The 25,841-nt window shown below is 46.2% G+C and overlaps 2 protein-coding genes across 9 annotated transcripts in view; one reads left to right on the top strand and one right to left on the bottom strand.

The window, feature by feature from the left end:
• Positions 1–6,858: 6,858 nt before the first annotated feature.
• Positions 6,859–20,473, bottom strand: HSCB (HscB mitochondrial iron-sulfur cluster cochaperone). Of its 6 annotated transcripts, XM_012464929.3 has the most exons (6): positions 20,174–20,451; positions 18,230–18,326; positions 17,531–17,620; positions 15,885–16,029; positions 8,932–8,979; positions 6,859–6,994 (listed from the first exon to the last, which is right to left on the bottom strand). In XM_012464929.3, exons 1-6 carry the CDS (start codon positions 20,407–20,409, stop codon positions 6,903–6,905), a joined length of 708 nt encoding a protein of 235 aa, XP_012320352.2. In that variant the 5' UTR covers positions 20,410–20,451; the 3' UTR covers positions 6,859–6,902. The 6 variants fall into 6 exon arrangements, with proteins under 6 accessions (XP_012320352.2, XP_021521861.2, XP_012320353.2 ...); XM_021666186.2 differs by lacking the exon at positions 15,885–16,029 and having other exon boundaries at positions 17,526–17,620; XM_012464930.3 differs by lacking the exon at positions 8,932–8,979.
• Positions 20,474–20,647: 174 nt separating this feature from the next.
• CHEK2 (checkpoint kinase 2) overlaps positions 20,648–25,841 on the top strand; it is a 50,451-nt gene continuing 45,257 nt past the window's right edge. The window contains exons 1-2 of one of the 3 annotated variants that reach the window (XM_012464925.2): positions 20,648–20,736; positions 22,588–22,813. The gene's annotated coding sequence lies outside the window, so the exon portion shown is untranslated. The remainder of the gene's footprint in view (positions 20,737–22,587; positions 22,814–25,841) is intronic. The other 2 variants (XM_012464927.3, XM_012464924.2) reach the window with 2 other exon arrangements.

Below are 25,841 nucleotides of genomic sequence, written 5' to 3'. Positions count from 1 at the left end.
AAAAAAAAAAAAAAAAAACGAGATTTCCCCTCTGGGATCCCCTTCCACACACTCTCTCTCGTAAAAGCTTTCTCTTGGGCCGCGTGAGGTGGCTCACACCTGTAATCCCAGCACTTTGGGATGCCAACTTGGGTGGATCACGAGGTCAGGAGTTCAAGACCAGCCTGGCCAACATGGTAAAATCCCATCTCTAGTAAAAATGCAAAAATTAGCCCAGCGTGGTGGCAGGTGCCTGTAATCCCAGCTATTCGGGAGTGAGGCTGAGGCAGGAGAATCACTTGAACCCGGGAGACGGAGGTTGCAGCGAGCTGAGACCAAGCCATTGCACTCCAGTGTAGGGGGGAGCCCCATAAGTGTCTATTTCCATGTAAATAATGAAGAAGAAAGTAACTAGAAAGTAATCGTAGTAGTTATTATTCATAGGAGATCCTAGATATTCATAGGTGATCCTAATTCTTTTACTAATGCCTCTCAGGTCAGAAATGTGAACCTGGGGTGACATTGTGAAATAATTGACCATAAGGCAAGACACTTTAAGCCCTCTGTAACGCCCGTGCAAGGGCTGCTAGAGGGTGCCTGGGCTGTGCGGCAGCGCCAGTGCTGGGAAAGCACCCGCTGTTTAGCCAGTTAGGGAAGGAGACGTCCAAGATGGCGGAGACGTCCAAGATGGCCAAGATGTCTTCTTCCTTGGGAGAGTTAGGAGAAAACTCCACTCCTCTGAGCTCCTGTGGTAGGCCTGACAGCTGTCAGGTAGACCCGCAGACATCCGGGGGCTTAATTGTCTCTATGTGACCCTGTGCTTCAGTGGTCACGTTCCGTGTCCACTCTCATGTTCTGCTTCTGCACCTGGTTCCTTTTTTCTTAGAACAGATAATCAGTAAAAGAAATACAAATCCAGGGCCGGGCGCGGTGGCTCATGCCTGTAATCCCAGCACTTTGGGAGGCCGAGGCGGGTGGATCACGAGGTCAAGAGATCGAGACCATCCTGGTCAACATGGTGAAACCCTGTCTCTACTAAAAATACAAAAAATTAGCTGGGCATGGTGGCGCGTGCCTGTAATCCCAGCTACTCAGGAGGTTGAGGCAGGAGAATTGCCTGAACCCAGGAGGCGGAGGTTGCGGTGAGCCGAGATGGCGCCATTGCACTCCAGCCTGGGTAACGAGCGAAACTCCGTCTCAAAAAAAAAAAAAAAAAAAGAAATACAAATCCTAATGTCTTTGTTCTTTCTTGACAAGTATGGAAAAAGTGCTGACGAATTGTGCTTCTTACCTCATCTCAGCTACCTGAAAGTCCTGGGCCCCCATCCCTATGACACGTACTTGACCCTAACTCAGACCACCAATGCCACGCCTTACCTACCCTGCCGTCAGCTTTGCACCACACCCTACCTACCCTGACCCCAGCTTTGTACTCAATAAAAGTCAGAGCGTCCAGGCACTCGGGGCAACTGCTGGCCTCCGCGATTTGGTTGTCAGTGGACCCCTGGGCCTATCTCTGCGTCTTGTGTCTTTTATTTCTACAGTTTCTCGTCTCCATACCAGCAGAGAGGGGCTCAAAGGGCCCTGTAGGGCTGGACCCTACGCTCCAGGGTAGAGACTGTCTCAAAAAAGAAAAAGAAAAAGAAGGGGTGAGGATGGAGAAAAAAAAGTAAAAGAAAAAGAAAAACATACAGATGAAAAAGCAATTGGGGCACTGGAACTTAAACCCAGGTGTTAGGTAGTTTAAATAACAGCAATTTATTTTCTCACAGTTATGGAAGCTGGAGTCCAAGCTCAAGGTGCCAGCATGGTCAGTTTCAGTTTCTCTTCCTTGCTTGTAGAACCTTAATTACTTCCTTAGAGGCCCCATCTCCAAATACAGCCACTCTGGGGTTTAGAACTGCAACATATGAACTTTGGAGGACAAAATCATTCAGTTCACAACAGCAGCACGGTCTGACACCAAACTCTGGGAAGATATAGTCACAAATTAGTTGAAACTTCTGCTTTGTTCTGACACTATTTTGGGAAGTGTGTGGGGGGGGGTGTGTGGGGGGGAAGGGGGTGCTTAATTTCCTTCACTTCTTGGTCTGAAACTTTAATCCACATTGGGCTGCCAACTTTTCAGTGTCCAGAAGCAGCACACCTCCCACAGGGCTTTGTTAGAGAACACTTGAAAGGGTTCCTGGAATTAGAAGTCCAGCTAAACTTTAGATGAGAGAGGAAAGAATTTGGAAGAGGGAAGAAAAAAAAATAATCCCACTCACCTCAGAAGCCATGACTCAGAAATAACGTCTTTTTTATATATTCCCCAAATCAGACATGGTTTGTTGGGAGGCCCTGCAGGTTTTTTTTTTCTAGCTGATGGTAACAGGTAAGGGAAAGTTTCTCTGAAGTTCCTCCAAATATGTGGCGAAGTTGATGTGATTTATTTTTGTGGTCAGATGGTTTTGGTCCTGATCACTGATCTGAAGAAAGAATAAAGACTGTCTACACAAGTATTTCAAACCCTCTTTCATTTCCTCTTTTTTTTTGCAGAAGCACCCAATTTAATGAGGACATTTCCTTGCATTGTAATTATTTATTTAAAGGACTCCTGGTGTGTTTTCAGACAAGTAATTCATTCTCTTTGTATATCATGAAGGGGTGGAGACTGTACTGATGTTCCCAAGTATCATTAGGCACCACAACTGATGTGGTTAATTTGCCTTCTAAAGATCAGTGAATTCTAAAACGTTAACTGAGTATAACTGGTTCGGGATTCACAAGATACACGTTTTTCTTTTTTTTTTTGAGACAGAGTTTTGCTCTTGTCACCCAGGCTGGAGTGCCATGGCGCCATCTTGGCTCACCGCAACCTCCGCCTCCTGGGTTCAAGCAATTCTCCTGCCTCAGCCTCCCGAGTAGCTGGGACTACAGGCCTGCGCCACCATGACCAGCTAATTTTTGTATTTTTTAGTAGAGACGGGATTTCACCACGTTGACCAGAATGGTCTCGATCTCTTGACCTCATGACCCACCCGCCTCGGCCTCCCAAAGTTCTGGGATTATAGGCGTGAGCCACCGCGCCCGGCAAGATACACATTTTTTGATGAAGATAAGAAACTTCAGGCTGGGCACGGTGGCTTACACCTGTAATCCCAGCACTTTGGGAGGCCAAGGTGGGTGGATCACCTAAGGTCACGAGTTCAAGACCATCCTGGCCAACGTGGTGAAACCCTGTCTCTACTAAAAATACAAAAAATTGGCTGGGCCTGATGGTAGGTGCCTGTAATCACAGCTACTCAGGAGGCTGAGGCAGGAGAATCACTTGAACTCTGGAGGCAGAGGTTGCAGTGAGCCAAGATCACAAGATTGCACTCAAGCCTGGGCAACAAGAGCAAGACTCTGTCTCCAAAAAACAAAAAACAAAACAAAACAAAAGCAAACTACAAAGGAGCTGCGGTTTTAAGCTCTTGGAATAGTATTTAAACCTTGGTTCAGATCCCCTGACTTTTTTCTAATTATAAACAGGCAATTATCTCCAGAGTTAAAATGTTGTTTCTTAGAATTTTTTTTTTTTTTGAGATGGAGTCTCGCTCTGTCACCTAGGCTGGAGTGCAGTGGCACCATCTTGGCTCGCTGCAACCTCTGCCTCCTGGTTCAAGTGATTCTCCTGATCTCAGCCTTGTGAGTAGCTGGGATTACAGGTGTGTGCCACCACGCCCGACTAATTTTTGTATTTTGTAGTAGAGATCGGGTTTCACCATGTTAGTCAAGCTGGTCTCGAACTCCTGACCTCATGATCGGCCAGCCTAGAGCCATCAAAAATATGTGAGCCACCATGCTCAGCTTTTCTTGAATTTTTTTTTTTTTTTGAGACGGAGTCTCACTCTGTCACCAGGCTGGAGTGCAGTGGGCAATCTCAGCTCACTACAACCTCTGCCTCCTGGGTTGAAGCAATTTTCTTGCCTCAGCCTCCCAAGTAGCTGGGTTTACAGGCGTCCACCACCACGCCCAGCTAGTTTTTGTATTTTTAGAAGAGACAGGGTTTCCCAGGCTGGTCTCATCTCCTCACCCTGTGATTCATCTACCTCGGCCTCCCAAAGTGCTGGGATTACAGGTGTGAGCCACTGCGCCTGGCCCGGATTTTTTAAATCAGACTTTTCTATTTGCTATTTTTTTTATTTTAATTTTTTAATTTTTTTGTACCCCCTCCCCACCCTGTTTGCTATTTTAATCTTTCCTGATCCAGAGACTTTTTAAGTGTTTATTTATTATTTATTTTCTGGAAAGGGATCAAGAACTTACAGTGAATTTCCAAAGATCCAGAAGTGGAAGTAGAGCTGCAATGGGCTGAATTAGAAGAGCATGGAAACAGTGACAAGCATGTCAACTGTCCAGAGAACAATTCCAACTGCTCCACTCCACTAAGATGGAGCAGAAAATGTGGTTAGTGTTTAATACCAGATTACATTTTTTTTTTGAGACGGAGTTTTTTGCTATTATTGCCCAGGCTGGAGTGCAGTGGCATGAATCTCGGCTCACTGCCACCTCTGCCTCAGCCTCCTGAGTAGCTGGGATTACAGGCGAGAGCCACCATGGCCAGCTGTTTTTTTTTTTTTTTTTCTGAGACGGAGTTTTGCTTGTTGCCTGGGTTGGAGGGCAATGGTGCCGTCTCAGCTCACTACACCTCTGCCTCCCGGCTTCAAGCGATTCTTGGAGTAGTATTTAAACCTTGGTTCAGATCCCCTGACTTTCTTGTAATTATAAACAGGCAATTATCTCCAGAGGTAAAGGCTGTTTCAGCCTCCCAACCAGCTGGGATTACAGGCATGTTCTACCACGCCTGGCTAATTTTGTATTTTCAGGAGAGATGGGGTTTTTTCACACTGGTCAGGCTGGTCTCGAACTCCTGACCTCAGGTCAACCACCCACCTCGGCCTCCAAAGTGCTGGGATTATAGGTGTGAGCCACCACACCTGGCCAATTTTTTTGTATTTTTAGTAGAGATGGGGTTTCATCATGTTGGCCAGGCTGGTGTCAAATTGCTGACCTCAGGTGATCCACTGGCCTCAGCCTCCCAAAGTGCTGGGATTACAGGCATGAGTCACTGCGCCTGGCCTAATACCAGATTAATTCTTTATTTTTTTTATTTTTTGAGATGGAGTTTTACCCTCGTTGCCCAGGCTGGAGTGCAGTGGCATGATCTTGGCTCACTACAACCTCCGCCTCCCAGGTTCAAGCCATTTTCCTGCCTCAGCCTCCCGAGTAGCTGGGATTACAGGCATGCACCACCATGCCCGACTAATTTTGTATTTTAAGTGGAGACGGGTTTTCGCCATGTTGGACAGGCTGGTTTTGAACTCCTCACCTCAAGTGATCCACCCGCCTCAGCCTCCCAAAGTGCTGGGATTACAGGCGTGAGCCACCGTGCCCGGCCCCAGATTAATTCTTGATAATATTTGCTACAGTTTGAAATTTAGAACAAAGAGACTCTTAGGTGGCCTTGCTTGTTACCACACAGAATGCCCCAAGGCCACAGTAACAAAGGGGACTACCTATTTTAGGGAGGAAGTTCATGCCATTAGAAAGTTGTGGAACTTAGGCAGAGGTTGGCAGAGTCACGGCCAAATCTGGCTCATTGCCTGTTTTGGCACACAGCCCTGTCCATTTGTTTTCATATTGTCTATGCTGATTTTGTGTCTCAGTGGCAGAATAGCAGTTACAACATGTTGAAAAACGCGTGTTTTGAATGAAGAGACCTTCCAAATAGGCTTTGTGTGAGCAACATGGCTGTTTATTCACCCGAGTGCAGGTGGGCTAAGGCAGAAAAGGGCATTAGCAAAGGGCAGTGGGATAGGAGTTGGTTTTATAGGTTTGGGTAGTTTTGGGGGGCGGGAGTGTTGCAGAGTAAGTTCAGTTACACTGGTGGGGGGTAGGGGCAAGGAGTATACATGACCACAAGTTCAGTTACAATGACAGGGTTAGGTGAGAGGTATTTACATTATCATAACAGTTACGATGGCAGTGTTGGGTGAGAGGTATTTACATTCTCATAAGAACAGTTACAATGGCAGTGTTGGTGAGAGGTATTTACATTATCATAAGAACGGTTAAGATGGCAGGGTTGGGTGAGGGGCTTGTCCGGGGAAGCTCTGCCCGCCCGGGGGAATCAGGGACAATGGCGAATGCAGGCAGGGGGTGGGAGATAGTAGATGGAGCTGGCAGGACTTCAGACTTTCAGGCTCCAGGCTTGCATATGGAAACTTGACACAACAGAGATTAGTCCAGCATCCCCAGCCTTTTTGGCATCAGGGAGTGGTTTCATGGAAGACTGTTTTTCCATGGATGGGAACGGTGGGGGAGGATGGTTTTGGGATGAAGCTGTTCCAGCTCAGATCATCAGGCATTAGTTCTCACAAGGAGCATGCAACTTAGATCCCTCACATGCACAGTTCACAATAGGGTTCATGTTCCTATGAGAATCTAAGGGCACAGTGGATCTGACAGGAGGCGGAGCTCAGGCGGTAATGCTCGCTTGCTTGCTCACCTGCCACTCAACTCCTGCTGTGTGGCCCAGTTCCTAACAGGTTGGGGACTCCTAATATAGTCCACAAAGCTGAAAATATTCACTACCAGGCCTTTGCAGAAAAAAGTTTTTGGACCCCTCTTTGTAGGGCCTCAAATTGGCCCCATCTCCACCTCTTCATCCATTAGTCTACACTGGGGTCATATATCAAGTGTCAGATGAAGAACTGATCACCCAAGCTCTTGACTAGGCTGTGTTTCTTCCCACAGGACAAACTTTGCCATCCATTAATGCCTGAACCACAGGCTTAATTAAGACAATATAAATGGTTAAAGCTTATCTACTACCAATTAGCAGAAGCCAGAAAGAAATATACAAGAACTTTATTTTTCAAACTTTGAACTATTAACGATTAGAGCAGAATCTTCTTTAACTTGATCTTTTCTTCTATATTTGAAAAGTATCTCATCTTTGTCAAAATTTCCTTGGCTTCTTCAAAGTCATCTGAAAGAGACAGAGACATGGAAGTCAGGCTTTCAGAATAAAACCAACCCCGATGACTAGGGAAGCCGTATGTAAGTGGAGCTCCATGGTCTGGAGGGCCCATTAATTCCTCAGTAAGTCTGAGCAATGAAGCGGGAGAACATCTGGATTTTTTTTAACATCTGGATTGTTAAGGAGACAAAGAGATAAACTAAATGGACTGCGGGGTGGGTAATAGCATGTGTACAGGAGTCACATAAATTAGAGAAGTTGATTCTCTTCAGGACAGTCCCAAGGAATAATAAATGAGTGGTGGGGCTAGGTGCCGGAGCTCATTCATACCTGCCATCCCAGCACTTTAGGAGGCTGAGGCAGGAGGATGGCTTGAGTTCAGGAACTGAAGACCAGCCTGGGCAACAAAGCAAGACCCTGTCTCTACCAAATAATAATAATAAAAAAATTAGCTGGGCTCACGCCTGTAATCCCAGCACTCTGGGAAGCCGAGGCGGGTGGATCACGAGGTAAAGAGATCGAGAGCATCTTGGTCAACATGGTGAAACCCCGTGTCTACTAAAAATACAAAAATTAGCTGGACATGGTGGCGCATGCCTGTAGTTCCAGCTACTCGGGAGACTGAGGCAGGAGAATTGCTTGAACCCAGGAGGCGCAGGTTGCGGGGAGCCGAGATCAAGCCATTGCACTCCAGCCTGGGTAACAAGAGCTAAACTCTGTCTCAAAAAAAAAAAAAAAAAAAAAAAAAAAATTAGCTGGGCATGGTGGCACGTGCCTGTAGTCCCAGCTACTAGGGAGGCTGAGGTGAGAGGATCCCTTGAGCCCAGGAGTCCGAGGTTGCAGTGAGCTATGACCGCACCACTGTACTCCAGGCTGGGTGACAGAGTGAGACCCTGTCTCTTAAAAAAAAAAAAAAGCAGGGGAAGGTTGGGTTTTAAAAGTTTCTCCCTATCACATGTAATGGTATACTGAGGAGGATGTGGATGCACTGGATGCTTCCTCTATGCCAGGTGCTGAGGAACAGAGCTGCCTTCAGGGGGCTTACAGTTCCCAAGAAACATACCTGACCAGCAATTTTTTCTTTTTTTTTTCAGACAGAGTCTTACTCTGTCGCCAGGCTGGAGTGCAGTGGCCCGATCTCAGCTCACTGCAACCTCTGCCTCCCAGGTTCAAGCGATTCTCCTGCCTCAGCCTCCTGAGTAGCTGTGACTACAGGCGCCTGCCACCACACCCAGCTAATTTTTGTTTTTAGTAGAGATGGGGTTTTACCATGTTGGCCAGATGGTTTCCATCTTTTTACCTCAAATGATCCGCCTTGGCCTCCCAAAGTGCTGGGATTACAGGTGTGAGCCACCACATCCAGCCTCCCTCTTCTTTTTTTTTTTTGAGATGGAGCCTCACTCTGTTGCCCAGGCTGGAGTGCAGTGGTGTGATCTCAACTCACTGCAACCTCTGCCTAATGGGTTCAAGCGATTCTCCTGCCTCAGCCTCCTGAGTACCTGGGACTATAGGCATATGCCACCACACTCAGCTAATTTTTGTATTTTTAGTAGAGATGGGGTTTCACCATATTGGCTAGGCTGGTCTCAAACTCCTGACCTCAAGTCATCTGCCTACCTCAGCCTCCCAAAGTGCTGGGATTACAGGCATGAGTCACTGCACCCGGATCACTTTTTTGATAGTTTGTTTCTCTAGCAAGGCAGAAATGTAGATTCTTTTTATTTATTTATCTTTTTTTAAAAAAATTTTGTAAGTTAATACTAAAAGAAATGTAGATTCTTAAAGGCATTCCTTAAAGGCAGAAATGTAGATTCATAAGTATTTCATATCTCCCCATATACCTATCATAGGAGGATATATAATAGCTAGTTATCGAATGAATGGCTATGCCTCAATGCTTGAAATTTCTTTCCTTATTTAAGAAAGTCAAGAAAAGAAGAAAGTACCTTGTTCAAAAGCACTGTTCACATTGTCAGTAAGTTCTTTCTGTTTTGCTGAAAGAGAAAACCAATCTCTTAATTTTTCCACTGAAATAGACTCATAATATGAAGACAATATTTTGTAATCTTGCTGGTTTGAACACAACAAAGAAGGAAGTTTGGATTCAAGAGTAAGCTTCATAACCTTTGTCTCTCTATGTATGACAGCAGCTGCTGTTTAGCACAACTTTGATTGACCCTACTAACAATGTTTTTCTACCTACAAAAGGTCTGAGGAGCAATCACCAAGGCTTATAAAATGGCTATAGAATCAGTAAAAAAAAAAAAAAGGACAAGGATATGCTTTGATTATCTCCACGAAACAGTCTGAGTCTTCAAGATTTCAGCAAGGGGAAAATTAACATGCTGGGAACACCTATGAGTAAAGCACAGCAAAGTGATTCCGGCAACCACTTGCAAACTGTATAGCCTTTCAGAAAAATGAAAATATTTACGTTATGTTGTGTCATAAGAGAGAAGATGCCAAACAAAATAAAGAAGCAGCTATCTCATATTTCTTCTCATTTCCTTGTTAGAAAATGAGGAATTTTCCAATAATTGCATTTTTCAGACATAAATAGTATGAGTCATTTATATGGTGTCTTCTTTCGAAGCACTGTCACATACACTATATCCCCAAGGTAGGCAATGACAGGTATTGGGGAAATTAATGGAAGAGCTGGGAACGGAATCCAAGTCACTTGACTCCTGGTCCAATGTTTGAAACTCACCTCTCAGGTAGCAATGTGGTGTACACAAAACAATAACAGACTAGGAACCTTGAGGTTCTTAAGCCCTGACCCTAAAATTAACTAGCTCTATGCCCTTGAACATTCGTTTTACCTGGGCTGTAGCAGGTACCTTACAGAAAAAAATTTAGGAATTAATCTAAATTAAGGTTAGTGAATTGCTCAGTCAAATGTTTACTATAGGGCTAGAATAAGTGTTTTTTGTATTTTTTTTTTTTTAAGGCTAGTCAAGTGAAGCAGTGGGAGGTTTTTTGTATTTTTTTTATTTATATATATATATTTTTTGAGATGGAATTTCACTCTCGTTGCCAAGGCTGGAGTGCAATGGCACGATCTCAGCTCACTGCAACCTCCGCCTCCCGGGTTCAAACAGTTCTCCTGCCTCATCCTCTAGAGTTGCTGGGATTACAGGCATGCTCGGCTAATTTTGTATTTTTAGTAGAGATGGGGTTTCGCCATGTTGGTCAGGCTGGTTTTGAACTCCTGACCTCAGGTGATCCACCCATCGAGGCCTCCCAAAGTGCTGGGATTACAGGCATGAGACACGGAATCTGGCCCAGAGTAAGTGTTTTACACGCTTTATCTTATTTAACTTAATCCCTGCAACAGTCAGTACTAGTATTATCTCCCTTTACAGATGAGGAAATTGAGGCTCAGAGGAATAAAGTCATTTGCTCAAGATCACACAAAATCAGTAGCATGTTGTTCTCACTCCAGACCTTCATGCTCCCCTGCCGTCTAAAATTGTGTAACTGAGCCCTCTGACTGCAATTTCTGAGTTTCTCTTCTCCCTACCACCCAGCTCTAAGGCAGTCAACATATCACCAGCTGACAGTCCCCTCACCACAAATTCTATTTTACTGCTTAAAGGTCTTTTCTCATGATTATTTGCTCATTTAGTAAATACTTACCAAGTCCCTTTTAAACTCTAAGTACTTTTCTGTGAGCTGAGGATGTGAGGGAAGCAAAAAGTGGACATGATTTCTCCTTCTGCAGAACTTCCAGTCTAATGAGGGAGGCTGATATTGATCAATTAATGTCACATAGAACAGTAAAGTTATAACTGATTAGTCCTACAAAAGAGATAGCCAGTTGGGCATGGTGGCTCACACCTGTAATCCCAGCACTTTGGGAAGCAGAGGCTGGCGGATCACGAGGTCAAGAGATCAAGACCATCTTGGCCAACATGTTGAAACCCCGTCTCTACTAAAAATACAAAAATTAGCTGGGCATGGTGGCGCGCACCTGTAGTTCCAGCTACTCGGGAGGCTAAGGCAGGAAAATTGCTTGAACCTGGGAGGGGGAGGTTGCAGTGAGTTGAGATCACACCACTGCACTCCAGCCTGGCGCCTGGCGACAGAACAAGACTCTGTCTCAAAAAAAAAAAAAAAAAAAAAAAGAGATAGCCACTACTAATGGTTAAAACAGGCTTCTCTAGGCTGGGTGCAGTGGCTCACGCCTGTAATCCCAGCAGCACTTTGGGAGGCTGAGGCGGGTGGATCACGAGGTCAAGAGATGGAGACCATCCTGGTCAACATGGTGAAACCTCGTCTCTACTAAAAATACAAAAAATTAGCTGGGCATGGTGGCGCGTGCCTGTAATCCCAGCTACTCAGGAGGCTGAGGCAGGAGAACTGCCTGAACCCAGGAGGCGGAGGTTGCGGTGAGCCGAGATCACGCCATTGCACTCCAGCCTGGGTAACAACAGTGAAACTCCGTCTCAAAAAAAAAAAAAAAAAAAAAAAAAGCCTTCTCTGAGGAAGTGATGATTGCCTGCAGATCTGAAGAAGGAGGGGTTAACTTAAATGGGATAGAGGAGAGGAGGGTTTCAGGCAGAAGCAACAAGCCATAGGGTAGGAGGCTACCTAGTACAGATGAGGAATGGGAAGTGATCAGTGTGGCTGGAGTGGAGGGGGCAAAATGGAGAGAAGCAGAGGTCAGGCCATGTAGGGCCCTGTAAGGCATGCTAAAGAGTTTTAGAGTAGTGAGAAGCCACTTAAAGTTTTTTCTTTCTTTCTTTTTTTTTTTTTGAGATGGAGTTTTGCTCTGTTGCTGAAGCTGGAGTGCAGCAGGGCAAACACGGTTCACTGCAGTCTCCACCTCCTGGGCTCAAATGATCCTCTTGCTTCAGCCTCCCAAGTAGCTGGGACTACAGGGATGTGCCACCACATCTGGCTAATTTTTAAATTTTTTATCGAGATGCGGTCTTGCTATGTGGACTCGGCTAGTCTTGAACTCCTGGGCTCAGGTGATCCTCCCACTTCAGCCTGCCAAAGTGCTGGGATTACAGGTGTAAACCACCATACCTGGCCAATTTAAACAAGGACAAGAGTAGGCTGGGCGTGGTGGCTCATGTCTGTAATCTTAGTACTTTGGGAGGCCAAGGTGGGCAGATTGCCTGAGCTTAGGTGTTGGAGACCAGCCTGGGCAACACAGTGAAACCCCATCTCCACTAAAATACGAAAAATAGCCAGGCGTTGCGGTCTATGCCTATAGTCCCAGCTGTTTGGGAGGCTGAGGCAGAAGTGCTTTAACCTGGGAGGTGGAGGTTGTTCTGAGCTGAGATCACGCCACTGCACTCCAGCCTGGGTGACAGAATGAGACTCCGCCTCAAAAGAAAACAAAAAACAAATAATAAGGACAAGAGTAGTGATTACATTTGGGTTTTGGCCTGGCTTGGTGGCTCATACCTGTAATCCCAGCACTTTGGGAGGCTGAGATGGATGGATCACCTGAGGTCAGGAGTTTGAGACCAGCCTGGGAAACGGTGAAACCCTGTCTCTACCAAAAAAATACAAAAATTAGCCGAGCATGGTGGAACACACCTGTAGTCTCAGCTACTTGGGAGGCTGAGGCAGGAGAATAGCTTGAAACTGGGAGGCGAAGGTTGCAGTCAGCTGAGATCTCTCCACTTTTCTCTAGCTTGGGCAACAAGAGTGAGACTCTGTCTCAATAAAAAAAAAAAGATTTGGGTTTCAAAAAGATTCCAGTGACAGTGCAGGGATTTGTTAGATGGGGCCTGAAGTACAGACAGACCATTGCAAAGCTACTCCAATTGTCCAGGGGACAGTGAATGGTAGCTTGGAAAAGGCTGGTGGCAGTGAAAATAGAGATGGGTGTATCAGTTTGAGACAATTTTAAGTCAGCTCTTTCAGACCTAATAGATTCACTATTGGTGTAAGGAAGAATAACGTTGTTAAGGACTCCTCAAAATTTATACTTGTGCAACTGGTGTCATTCACTTAGGGAACACTGGAAGACGAACAGATTTTTCTTTTTTGGAGATGGGGTCTCACCATTTTGGCCAGGCTGGTCTCAAACTCCTGACCCTCAGGTGATTCGCCCACCTCAGCCTTCCAAAGTGCTGGGATTATAGGCATGAGCCACTGAGCCCGGCCTGATTTTTTTCTTTTTTAGATGAAATCTCACTGTCGCCCAGGATGGAGTGCGGTGGCGTGATCTCTGCTCACTGCAACCTCTGCCTCCCAGGTTCAGCAATTCTCCTGCCTCAGCCTCCGGAGTAGCTAGGACTACAGGCGCGTGCCACCATGCCTGGCTTTTTCTGTTTTTAGCACAGAGGGGGTGTTTCAGTGTATTAGCCAGGATGGTCTTGATCTCCTGACATCATGATCCACCCATCTTGGCCTCCCAAAGTGCTGGAATTATAGGCGTGAGCCACTGTGCCTAAGAGGAACCGAATTTTTAGGGGAAAAGTGGGGAGGGGAGACACTCAGGAGTTCCATTTTGGGCACTGTTGACATATATAAACTCGAAGGCACAGTCTTTCTTGTTCCCTGCTGTCTCCTTAGTGTCATGCACCAGTGATTGACTATTTGTAGTAGGCACACTACAAATATTTGTGAAAGTACATAATTGAATATAGTCTAACAGAGAACCTTGGAGTCTCTTCTAGGTGGAATGGTCAATTTTATGTGTCAACTTGGCTAGGCTATGGTGTCCAATTGTTTGATCAAACATGGATCTATGCCAGGTGCACTGAGTCATGCCTGTAATCCCAGCACTTTGGGAAACTGAGGCAGGTGGATCACTTTGAACCTAGGAGTACGAAGCCAGCCTCGGCAACATGGCAAAACCCCATCTCTATAAAAGACACAAAAAATTACCCAGGCATGGTGGTGCATGCCTATAGTCCTAGCTACCCAAGAGGCTGAGGTGGGAGGATCACCTGAGCTCATGGCTTGAGGCTGCTGTGAGCGGTGACTATACCACTGCACTCTAGCCTGGGTGACAGAGTGAGACCATATCTCAAGAAAACAAAAACCAACTAGTTTAGATGATCTTGTAAAGGTATTTGTAGATGTGATTAACATTTACAATCAGTTGACTTTAGGTAATGGATGTTACTCTGCACAATGTGGGGAGAGGCCTCATCCAATCAAGCAGAGGCATTAAATGCAAAAACAGGTTTTCTAGAAAGGAATTCTCTAACAAGACTCTAACACAGAAATCCTGCCTAGACTTTCAGCCTGCTGGTCTACCCTATAATTTTTTTGTGTTTGACAGGGTCACTCAGGCTGCAGTGCATGGCGTGATCTCAGCTCACTGCAACCTCTGCCTCCCAGGCACAGGTTATTCTCCCACCTCAGCTTCCTGAATAGCTGGGACCACAGGTGTGCACCATCATGCTTGGCTGAAGTTCTTTTTTTTTTTTTTTTTTTTTGAGATGGAGTCTTGCTCTGTGACCAGGCTGGAGTACAGTGGCAAAATCTTGGCTCACTGCAGCCTCCGCCTCCTGGGTTCAAGCAATTCTTCCGCCTCAGCCTCCTGAGTAGCTGGGACCACAGGCATGTGCCACCACGCCCAGCTAATTTTTGCATTTTTACTAGAGACTGGGTTTCAGCATGGCCAGGATGGTCTTGATCTCTTGACCTTGTGATCCACCTGCCTCAGCCTCCCAAAGTGATGGGATTACAGGTGTGAGCCACCGTGCCCAGCCCTTGGCTGAAGCTTTAATATTTTTTTTAGAGATGGGGTTTCACCATGTTTCCCAGGCTGGTCTTGAACTTCTAGATTCAAGTGATCTGCCCTCCTCGGCCTCCCAAAGTGCTGGGATTACAGGCATGAGCCACCATGCCCAGCCCTACCCTATAGATTTTAGATGTGCCAGCCCCCACAATTATGTGAGCCAATTCCTTAAAATAAACAAACATCTATCTATCTGTCCATCTGTCGTTCGTTCGTTCGTCCGTCCGTCCATCCATCCGTCCATCCATCCATCCATCCTATTGGTTCTGTTGAGAACTGTGATTGATAAACTATGGAATCCAGTGGACTACAAAGCAATATGGGATCATACTACTAGGGTTTCAATCTTTGCCAGCTGTACAGTTGCTGTGTAACCTTGGGCATTTCTGTTAACTTCTGAAGCCCATTTTCCTTGTTCGAGATAATAATAATCTTTAAGTGTTATCACATGTACAAAAGATCACTGCAATCTGCAAAATGTGATTACATTCTTGGTTTAAGGCTATCTTCCATAGTGTTAGAGATGTTTCAAGTTTAACCTCCAGACAAAATTGGTTTCACTGTGAGCAAAACCAAACTAAAACCAAAATCCGTACTAAATCACTAAGATGACCATTATGTATTGGTTTTTTTTTTTTTTTTTTGAGAGAGTCTTCCTCTGTCACCCAGGCTGGAGTACAGTGGCCCAATCTTGGCTCACTGCAACCTCCACCTCTCAGGTTTAAGTGATTCTCCTGCCTTAGCCTCCCAAGTAGCTGGAATTACAGACATGTGCCACCATGCCTGGCTAGTTTTTGTATTTTTTTTTTTTTTGAGATGGAGTCTTGCACTGTTGCCCAGGCTGGAGTGCAATGGTGTGATCTTGGCTCACTACAACCTCTGCCTCGTGGGTTCAAGCGATTCTCCTGCCTCAGCCTCCTGAGTAGCTGGGACAACAGGCATGTGCCACCATGCTTGGCTAATTTTTGTATTTTTAGTAGAGACAGGGTTTTACCATGTTGGCCAGGCTGGTCTCAAACTCCCGACCTCCGGTGATCACTTGCCTTAGCCTCCCAAAGTGCTGGAATTATAGGCGTGAGCCACTGCACCTGGCCCATTACGTACTCTTTACATTCATTTTTCACTTATCCTTGGACAAGTGTTCATAATAGCAATGAAATCTATTCAGTGCTGTTTATCTTTCACCTCTGACAATGGATTCAATCTCTTTCATGGCAGCTTCACTTTCAGCTTCTGCGAGTTTTTCATTGATTTCCATTATTTCCATAAGGAATTGCCTGTCCATTTCATAATCTGTCCTTTCAGGAATCTCTATTCCATGGAGCTTTAGCTATTGGGGCAGAAAGTAAGAAAAATAAGTTGAAGAAACTATGGGCAGAATGATGTAAATCCTACTCATCCCTTAGGAAATAATACCACTCAGATAAAACTGGAACTGTCCCAATAATGAAAGAGCTTAGACTTGTCCAAAGCTTGGACTGAAACAGAAATGCTGGGATGGAATTCCCACTTATGCTATCTGAAACTGTGTAACCTTGGTGTGACCTTGGGGTAGTCATCCCTCCACTCAGAGGTTGAACTAGATGTTTGTAAAGATTCTATTCAATTCTAAGATTTTCTAGAGTCTAAGATACTCTTGAGAAGAAAAAAAAAGCATACAAGAAAATCACTCTTTTTTTTTTTTTTTTTTTTTTTTTTGAGTCGGAGTTTCGCTCGTTACCCAGGATGGAGTGCAATGGCGCGATCTTGGCTCACTGCAACCTCCGCCTCCTGGGTTCAGGAAAATTCTCCTGCCTCAGCCTCCCGAGTAGCTGGGACTGGAGGCGCACACCACCATGCCAAGCTAATTTTTTTTGTATTTTTAGTAGAGACAGGGTTTCACCATGTTGACCAGGATGGTCTCGATCTCTTGACCTTGTGATCCACCTGCCTCGGCCTCCCAAAGTGCTGGGATTATAGGCGTGAGCCACTGCGCCTGGCCCAGAAAATCGCTTTTTTTTTTTTTTTTTTTTGAGACAGAGTTCTGCATTTGATACCCAGGCTGGAGTGCAATGGCGCGATCTCGGCTCACCGCAACCTCCGTCTCCTGGGTTCAGGCAATTCTCCTGCCTCAGCCTCCTGAGTAGCTGGGATTACAGGCACGCGCCACCATGCCCAGCTAATTTTTTGTATTTTTAGTAGAGACAGGGTTTCACCATGTTGACCAGGATGGTCTCGATCTCTTGACCTTGTGATCCACCCGCCTCGGCCTCCCAAAGTGCTGGGATTACAGGTGTGAGCCACTGCGCCTGGCCTGAAAATCACTCTTAACTAAAAGTTACCATCATCAAATCCTTGAAATTCATAAAAAAATAGATAGAAAATCACAGTTTAAAAAATGCAGTTGAGGCAAGTAATATTCACAGAGAATATTCAAAGAAAATTATATTTATGCTTTGAGGCTAAATACCATTGGGTCCCTGGACTTCTTTTTTTTTTCAAGAGGGTGCAGTGGTACAATCACAGCTGACTGTAGCCTCGACCTCCAAGCCTCAAGTGATCCTCCTGCCTCAGCTTCCAGAGGAGCTGGGACTACAGGTGTGTGCCACCATGCCCAGCTAATTTTTGTATTTTTATGTAGAGATGAGGTCTTCTTGTGTTGCCCTGAATGTTCTTGAACTCCTGGGCTCAAGTGATTTGACCACCTCAGTCTCCTAAAGTGCTAGGATTACCGGTATGAGCCACCATGCCCGACCTCAAGCACTCTTCTGCTGAATCAAGGGGACACAGCTGTCCTATGCTATAATGGGCATCAGGATGTCATGCAGAGAAGGGTTGGGAAATCACCTTACAAGGTATAGTCCTCTGCTCAGGGGGGCCAGCAGGGTCTTATAGGCATCGTTCACCAGGGTTGAATGCTTCTCCGAGAAGTCTTTTTCAGTCTGTTAGTGGAGATGAAGATAGTACTATTACCATCCAAATCACAAAGTCTTTTTTCATTCAGGCTGGAGTGTGCAGTGGCACAATCTCAGCTCACTGCAACTTCCGCCTCCCATGTTCAAGTGATCCTCCTGCTTCAGCCTCCTGAGTAGCTGGGACTACAGGTGTGTGCCACTGTGCTTGGCTAATTTTTGTATTTTTAGTAGAGACAGGGTTTCACCATGTTGGCCAGGCTAGTCTTGAACTCCTGACTTCAAGTGATCTGCCTACCTTGGCATCCCAAAGTGCTGGGATTACAGGCATAAGCCACTGCGCCCAGCCCACAAAACGTTATAATATGCTGATGGGCAGGCACCTAAGGAAGTGGTTAAGTAGAGCTGGTGTGGGATGAGGTGTCTTTATATTCAGACGATAGGTTTTAAGTTATCTGGGAAGTCAGACAAAAGCTGTGAGTGAATGAGAGCTCTGGGTCTGGCAGGCTGGGCTCAGACTGCCATGGGCAGATAGAGCTGATTTTCCAGCTCCGTCCCTGATAATCACGTAGCCACAAGACCACTGCCACCTGGTATGCACACATATTTGGGGATTATTGGGGTTGGCCAATAAGCTACCTGAGACCTCTGGCTGAAGAAATCTGGGTGGACAAGACGCTGCAGTTGCTGGTACCTGCGCTGGAGCTTCACAGTATCAACTCTGAAGGAACAGTCACTGGAAGGAAATGGGGAAATGAAATTTATGCGACAAATATTTAAAGATTTGTCTACCACGAGCCTGGTTCTTGCTCTTAGGGGGAAGATGCACTAAACATATAAACAGATAATTTCAAAAAGTAGTAGGTGCTATGAAGGGACACAGAGCAGAGTCAGAGAGGGTAGCAGATGTAATGGACAAAGAGATGGCATTAAGCTGAAACCGGAATGATGATGAGTAATCAAAGATCAGAACCGAGTCATCCAGGTAGAATTCCAAGAGCAAGGACCTTGAGGTGAGAGCAAGACGGGGATGCTGAGGAACTTAAAGATCAGTGTTATTGCAGCTCCTCATACATGTTCAGTGACTGGTGGGGGCAGATCCCATAGTTAAGGGAAAGGGACATTCCTAAATTACACAGACAAAGATTCTTTGCTTGGCCAAACTTTAGTCAGATTTCCGGACCTTCTCCTAGGCCCAGCTGTGTGCTTTCTTGTATAATCCAGTTTTGGCAAAGAACCTTGCTAAGTCAGTTTAGCTACAATTTTCAATCCTCATATTTTATCATCCTAGATCTCTGATTAGATTCTTCATCCTCTACCATCCTCCAGGAAGTATCTGAGCACCCTGGCCTGTCTTTAGCAAGAATCCTGTTAAGTCGGTTTAGTCAGAATCCCGCTTACTCTGCTCCTTGGCTACAAATTCTACAAATTCCCTCCTGGGCATGCTGTTTTTGGAGTTGAGACCAATCTCTCTCCCCCACTGCAAGACCCTATTGCAGTGGTCCCTTTACAAGATGGTCTTGAAGAAAGTCTTCCTTCGGTGCTTGAACTAATGTTACTGAATAATTTTTTTTTTAAATACCACCCTGTCTTTCCACAGTTCAGGTCCCCTTATCCCTGTCTCCCAGTTTATTTTAATCCAACCCCTTTCACTTTCTACTCCCAAAATCTGTCCTATTTCCTTACCAGTTCAGCTGTGTCCACACTGCCCCATCTCTCCAAGATCCTCAGCCTCAGGGGAAAAAAACCATGTATTGGACCCTCTCCCTCCAATTCTCACTTTTCCCTTAGGCCTCGCCCACAATATTAAGCTTTTCATGCTTTACTCCCCAATCTTGGACCACACTTCTGCAGTCCTTTTTTTCTTTTTTTGAGATGGAGTCTCACTCTGTTGCCAGGGTGGAGTGCAGTAGCACCATCTCAGCTCACTCCAATCTTTGCCTCCCGGGTTCAAACCATTCTCCCGCCTCAGCCTCCTGAGTAGCTGGGATTACAGGCGCGCACCACCACACCCAGCTAATTTTTTGTATTTTTATTAGAGATGGGGTTTCACCATGTTGACCAAGATGGTCTTGAACTCCTGATCTCAGGTGATCCACCCGTCTCGGCCTCCCAAAGTGCTGGGATTACAGGCGCGAGCCTTCTGCAGTCCTTTCTTAAAAACATCAACCCAACTTTAAACCTTCCAGACACTACCAAGTCTTCCAGTCTCCCAGGCCCTGGCCCTCAAGTACCCTTTCCTCAAACTCCGCCCCTCGACTTCTCCTAACCTTTCTCGTCGGTACCGCCCCTCGAATCTCCCTCCCCAGTAGCCTCGGCCCCCCTATTTCCTCTAACTTCAGTGCCCGCCCCTCCAGTCCCGTTCCTCTCCCTTCTCCACACCTCAACGCTGCATCCCTCAGTCCCCGCCTCTCAATTTCCTCCTGAGAAATCAAGACACTTCTCTAACGCCTGCTCTCCAGACCTCCGGCCCCCTATTAGTTCCGCCTTCTCTTCCGCAAGCCAGATCCGCCCTCCCCTCTCGCAGGCCAGCCCCCGACGTCTCTCTTGCTCAGGCAGGTTTTCGGAAAACGTTGCTCGTACCAGTCCATGAGGCTGAAGTAGTCTCGAGTGGGGTCAGGTGCCTGGAGCGCTCGGCACTGTGGGCAGAAGAACCCGTTCTCCCGCCCGGGGCCCCCCGGGCTGCCGCAGTTCCAACAGCGGGGCGAATTGCTTCCCGCCTGCGACGCAGCATCGCAGCTTAGCGGTCTCCTTTCGGGAACCCCTGTCGGCCAAAACCCCCACACCCGGAGCAAAGCCCCAACTCTCCGCCGCCACATCTGGCCGACTGCCTATCTAGCCGCGGTCACTCGTGGGGAAAAGCAGAGAGAGCGGCCAACCAGACTAATGCTGCTGATTGGCTGGGGAGTCGAGGGGGCGGGATCAACCGAGGGGAACCTGGGTTCTGAGTTCCGCTCTGCCTTTTAAACTACAACTCCCAGGAGGCATTGAGGCGACGCCGGACGGCCACATCTGCTGCTTCTGATTGGTCCGGCGGCAGGGGAGGGCGTTTTGATTGGCTGAGGGTGGAGTTTGTATCTGCAGGTTTAGCGCCACTCAGCTGGCTGAGGCTGCGGAGAGTGTGGGGTTCCAGGTGGGCTCACGCGGTGAGTCATATGGGGAACTTCGGTTGGGTGTTAGGTGGTTCGAATCCCATCCTCAGCGTTTTGTGCGAGGGGAGTCTCCTGAGCTTTGCTTTGTTTGTATTTTTGAGCTGAAGGGGGAGTGTGTGGGCGACTCTCTTCCTTTTTAGTAGATCATCCTCGAGGTGAAGTTCACTTCCCGTGTTACTTACAAGCTGAAACAGGCCTCAACGTACAGGATAAGAAGGAACAGAGTTGTGTTCTTCAATATTAGAACGAAGCTACTTTGTAAAAAGTTCTACAGATGTTTGTAATCATTGCCATTCTTTAGGTTCAGTATCTAAAATACTTACAGAGAGACCAGTCTTAGCTACTGGGCGCTGCAGGAACTGGAAACGCACTGAGCTGTGTAGGAGGATGTTCTGCAGGTGTCCCTAAGTGTATGGGATGGGGTGGCCAGGAGTGGGTAGGAGGACATCAGTCCTCCTTCGAACTCAGGTTTTCTAGTTGAAAAAAAGATGGTGTTTCACTTGTAAGTCCTCTGGATTTTTTTTTTTTTAATTACTTATTTGTGATATAAAATATACATATATGATTTGCCATTTGTACCATTTTAAAGTATACAGTTCAGTGATGATAAACACATATTCTTTTCTTTTTCTTTCTTTTTTTTTTTTTTTAGACAGAGTTTTGCTCTTGTTGCCCAGGCTGGAGTGCAATGGCGCAATCTCGGCTCACCGCAACCTCTGTCTCCTGGGTTCAAGCGATTCTCCTGCCCCAGCCTCCCTAGTAGCTGGGATTACAAGCATTCGCCACCACGCCCGGCTTATTTTGTATTTTTAGTAGAGACGGGGTTTCTCCATGTTGGTCAGGCTGATCTTAAACTCCCGACCTCAGATGACCCTCCTGCCTAGGTCTCCCAAAGTGTTGAGATTGCTCCACCTAAGCTGAAGTGCAGTGGTGCGATCTTAACTTACTGCAACCTCCGTCTCCTGGGTTCAAGCAGTTCTCATGTCTCAGCCTCCCAAGTAACTGGGACTACAGGCATGAGCCACCATGCCCAGCTAATTTTTTGTATTTTTAATAGAGATGCAGTTTTGCCATATTGGCCAGGCTAGTCTTGAACTCTTGACCTCATGTGATCCACCTGCCTCAGCCTCCCAAAAGTGCTGGAATTACAGATACGTCCACCTGCCTCGGCCTTCCAAAGTGCTGGGATTACGGAAGTGAGCCACTGTGCCCGGCCTGCCCTTTTCTTAGATTGGATTATTTGTCTTTTTGCAGTTGAGTTATTTCATCTCCTTATATATTCTGGTTATTCATTCCTTGTCAGATAGCTAGTTTCCCAATGTTTTTTCCCATTCTGTGGGTTGTCTCTTCACTTTGTTGCTTGTTTCTTTTGCTGTGCAGAAGCTTTTTAACTTGATGAAACCCCAGTTGTCTGTTTTGCTTTAGTTGCCTGTGCTTTTGAGGTCTTATGCAAAAAACCTGAGCTCAGACAATGTCCTGAAGCACTTCTCCGGTGTTTTTTTTTTTTTTTTTTTTAAAGATGGGGTTTCACCATGATGGCCAGGCTGTTCTTGAACTCCTGACCTCAGGTGATCCACCCACCTTGGCCTCCCAAAGTGCTAGGATTACAGGCGTGAGCCACCGTGCCTGGCCTCTCCAGTGTTTTCTTCTTGTAGTTTTATAGGTTTTGGGACTCGGCTTCTGTTTATAGTCCTGGAGTTTTGCTGCCCTCGCTTTGGTTTTTTACTCACTACTCTACATGGCTTTCCAATAATAATATCTCCCAGATAGCAAGTGTGGATGGGTGTGGGGAGTATTACATGCATCACTTCACTTAATCCTCACCATCTGTCTACTGTTTTTCAGATGAGAAAACAGGCTTAGAGAAGTTGTGATCTACCTGAAGTCATGCACAGTTTGATTCAAGTGTCTGATCCGCTTGTCTCTAATCTCTCATAGCAACTTGTTGACACATTTTCTCCAGTTTGTCCTGTCTTGCTCAAAAAGCTGTGGGGAAGACTCAGCCTGGCTGAGGTAGTATTAGACCAGCAGGCCCTGGAGCAGCTTACTCAGTTGTGGTATTGCCTTCCTGGTATGTTTTAAAGAAAACTCATCAGAACCTTTGTATCTTTTTTTTTTTTTCCCCTTGAGACAGGGTCTCGCTCTGTTGCCCAGGCTTGAGTGCAGGCTCAATCACGCTTCACTGCAGCCTCAACCTCCTAGCCTCAAGTGATCCTCCTACCTCAGCCTCCCAAGTAGCTGGGATTACAGGTGTATACCACCATGCCCAGCTAATTTTTTGTGTTTTCTGTAGACACTGGGTGTTACCATGGTGCCCAGGCTGGTCCCGAATTCCTGGGCTCGAGCCATTCCACCTGCCTTGGCCTCCTAAAGTGCTGTGATTACAGGCATCAGCCACCACACCTGGCAGAACCTTTGTATCTTGAAAGCTTTGTAAATACAGTCGGGGGGGTAGTCCCTCCTTATCAGCAATAGTAGTTTCAGTTACCAATGGTCAGCTGGGATCTGAAATATTAAGTGGAAAATTCAGAAGTTTTCATAAGAAATAATCAATTCAGGGCCAGGCTTGATGGCTCATGCCTATAATCCCAGCACTTTGGGAGGCTGAGGTGGGTGGATCACCTGAGGTCAGGAGTTCGAGACCAGCCCGGCCAAAACAGTGAAACCCTGTCTGTACTAAAAAAAAGTATACAAATTAGCCAGGCATTGTGGTGTGTGCCTGTAATTTCAGCTACTTGGAAGGCTGAGGTAGGAGAATTGCCTGAACCCAGGAGGTGGAGGTTGCAGTGAGCCAAGATTGCACCACTGCACTCCAGCTTGGGTGACTGAGTGAGACTGTCTCAAAAAAAAAAATCAGTAAGTCTTAAATTATGTGGTTTTGCAATGCTTTTTTCAAGTCATCCTTATATTTATTAATGGCCCCGGCCTGGCGCGGTGGCTCACGCCTGTAATCCCAGCACTTTGGGAGGCCGAGACGGGCGGATCACGAGGTCCTTGCCTTGGCCCCCAAAGTGCTGGGATTATAGGTGTGAGCCACTGCACCCAGCCTGTTATGAGAGCCTACCTGCCCATCAGGTTAATTCTTTTTTTCTTTTTCTTTTTTATTTTTGAGATAGAGTCTTACTCTGTCACCCAGGCTGGAGTACAGTGGCGTGATCTCGGCTCACTACAATCTCTGCCGCCTGGATTCAAGCAATTCTCCTGCCTCAGCCTCCTGAGTAGCTGGGATTACAGGTGCCTGCTACTGCACCTCACTAATTTTTGTTGTTTTAGAGAGGCGAGGTTTCACCATCTTGGCCAGGCTGGTCTTGAACTCCTGACCTCATGATCCACCCACCTCAGTCTCCCAAAGTGCTGGGATTACAGGGTGAGCCACTGCGCCCGGCCCCATCAGATTAATTCTAAGACAAGGTGGGGAGACTCTGTTATGGTCTCCAGTTTATAAAAGAATGGTTCCTGCAAGATTCCATCAAGGCAGGAAGGGCATTTAGGAGGCTGAAAAGATGAGCCCTATAGTTACTTAGCATCACAAAGGGATAGGTGGAGTTGTTTAGAACTGTCTTCCTTTGTGTTGTGCCTCATTAAGTAGTTGATTCCTTAGGTGTCAGGGAATCTAGATTGAACGAACAGGTGTGTTTCCCTTTAGGAGCAAGCGTGGGGGGAAAAGGGTACCAGTGACATTTTATGTAAATGGACCCTTTGGAGTAATGCAGCAGGTTATTTTACAATTTCTTTTTGACTTGCTTCTACTCCAAGTCAACTGATTATTTGTCTTCTTTCTCTTTCCAAAAATCACAGATGCTCCTCAACTTTAATGACATTACGTCTAAATAAGCCCATTCTAGGTTGAAAATATTGTTAAATTGAAAATACATTTAATACACCTAACATACCAAACATAGTTTATCCTAGCCTACTTTAAATGTGCTCAGAATGTAGCAGGAAAGGCCGCAAAACAAACTTCTCAAACACCGAACTGGAAAGGAAGGGGTGATTTATTCAGCCTGGAGCAGCTGCTACATGGATGCCTAATAGCATAGTTGCCTAACAGCGGAACTCCCCATCAGAGAAAATCCTTGCCCTTTTAAAGGCTTACAACTCTAGAAATTACATGTTAAAGGGTCTTGATCCATGAAGTAGGTATAGGGTATATGACTTAGTTGGGGGTTTGATGGGGTGTAAGTAAAAACAGTGCCTTCCGGGCCGGGCGTGGTGGCTCAAGCCTGTAATCCCAGCACTTTGGGAGGCCGAGGCGGGTGGATCACGAGGTCAAGAGATCGAGACCATCCTGGTCAACATGGTGAAACCCCGTCTCTACTAATCCAAAAAAATTAACTGGGCATGGTGGCGCATGCCTGTAATCCCAGCTACTCAGGAGGCTGAGGCAGGAGAATTGCCTGAACCCAGGAGGCAGAGGTTGCGGTGAGCCGAGATCGTGCCATTGCACTCCAGCCTGGGTAACAAAAGCGAAACTCTGTCTCAAAAAAAACAAACAAACAATGCCTTCCGGAAAGATTCCTCCATACCAAGGCTGCGACCTATTGGAGTGTGATAAAGGGTGGGGCCTGGGTCTGCCAGCCTTTACTTCTCCTACTGAAATGCAATGTAGAAGTCTAGGGGGAAGGGCTCTTAGAAGCTTAAGAGGATTAAGGGTCTCCTTCCTCAAGAACACTTACATTTGGCTACAGTTGGCCAAAATTATCTAACACAAAAATTATTATTATTATTATTATTATTTTTTGTAGAGGTGGGGTCTCAAACACCTGCCCTCAAGCAATCCTTCTACCTCAGCCTCCCAAAGTTTTGGGATTACAGGTGTGAGTTGCTGCACCTAGCCTATTTTATTTTTTTATTTTATTTTGTTTTAGTTATTTATTTTTAAGACGAAGTCTTGCTCTTGTTGCCCATGCTGGAGTGCAATGGTGCGATTTTGGCTCATTGCAACCTCCGCCTCCTGGGTTCAAGTGATTCTCCTGCCTCACCCTCCTGAGTAGCTGGGATTACAGGCATGTGCCACCATGCCTAGCTAATTTTGTATTTTTAGTAGAGATGGGTTTTCTCCATGTTGGTCAAGCTGGTCTTGAACTCCCAACCTCAGG

The sequence above is a fragment of the Aotus nancymaae genome, unplaced genomic scaffold (genome assembly GCF_030222135.1).
Source record: "Aotus nancymaae isolate 86718 unplaced genomic scaffold, 86718_ANA_hifiasm-v0.15.2.pri h1tg000076l, whole genome shotgun sequence".
NCBI lineage: Eukaryota > Metazoa > Chordata > Mammalia > Primates > Aotidae > Aotus > Aotus nancymaae.
This window is presented reverse-complemented; position numbering and strand designations above follow the sequence as displayed.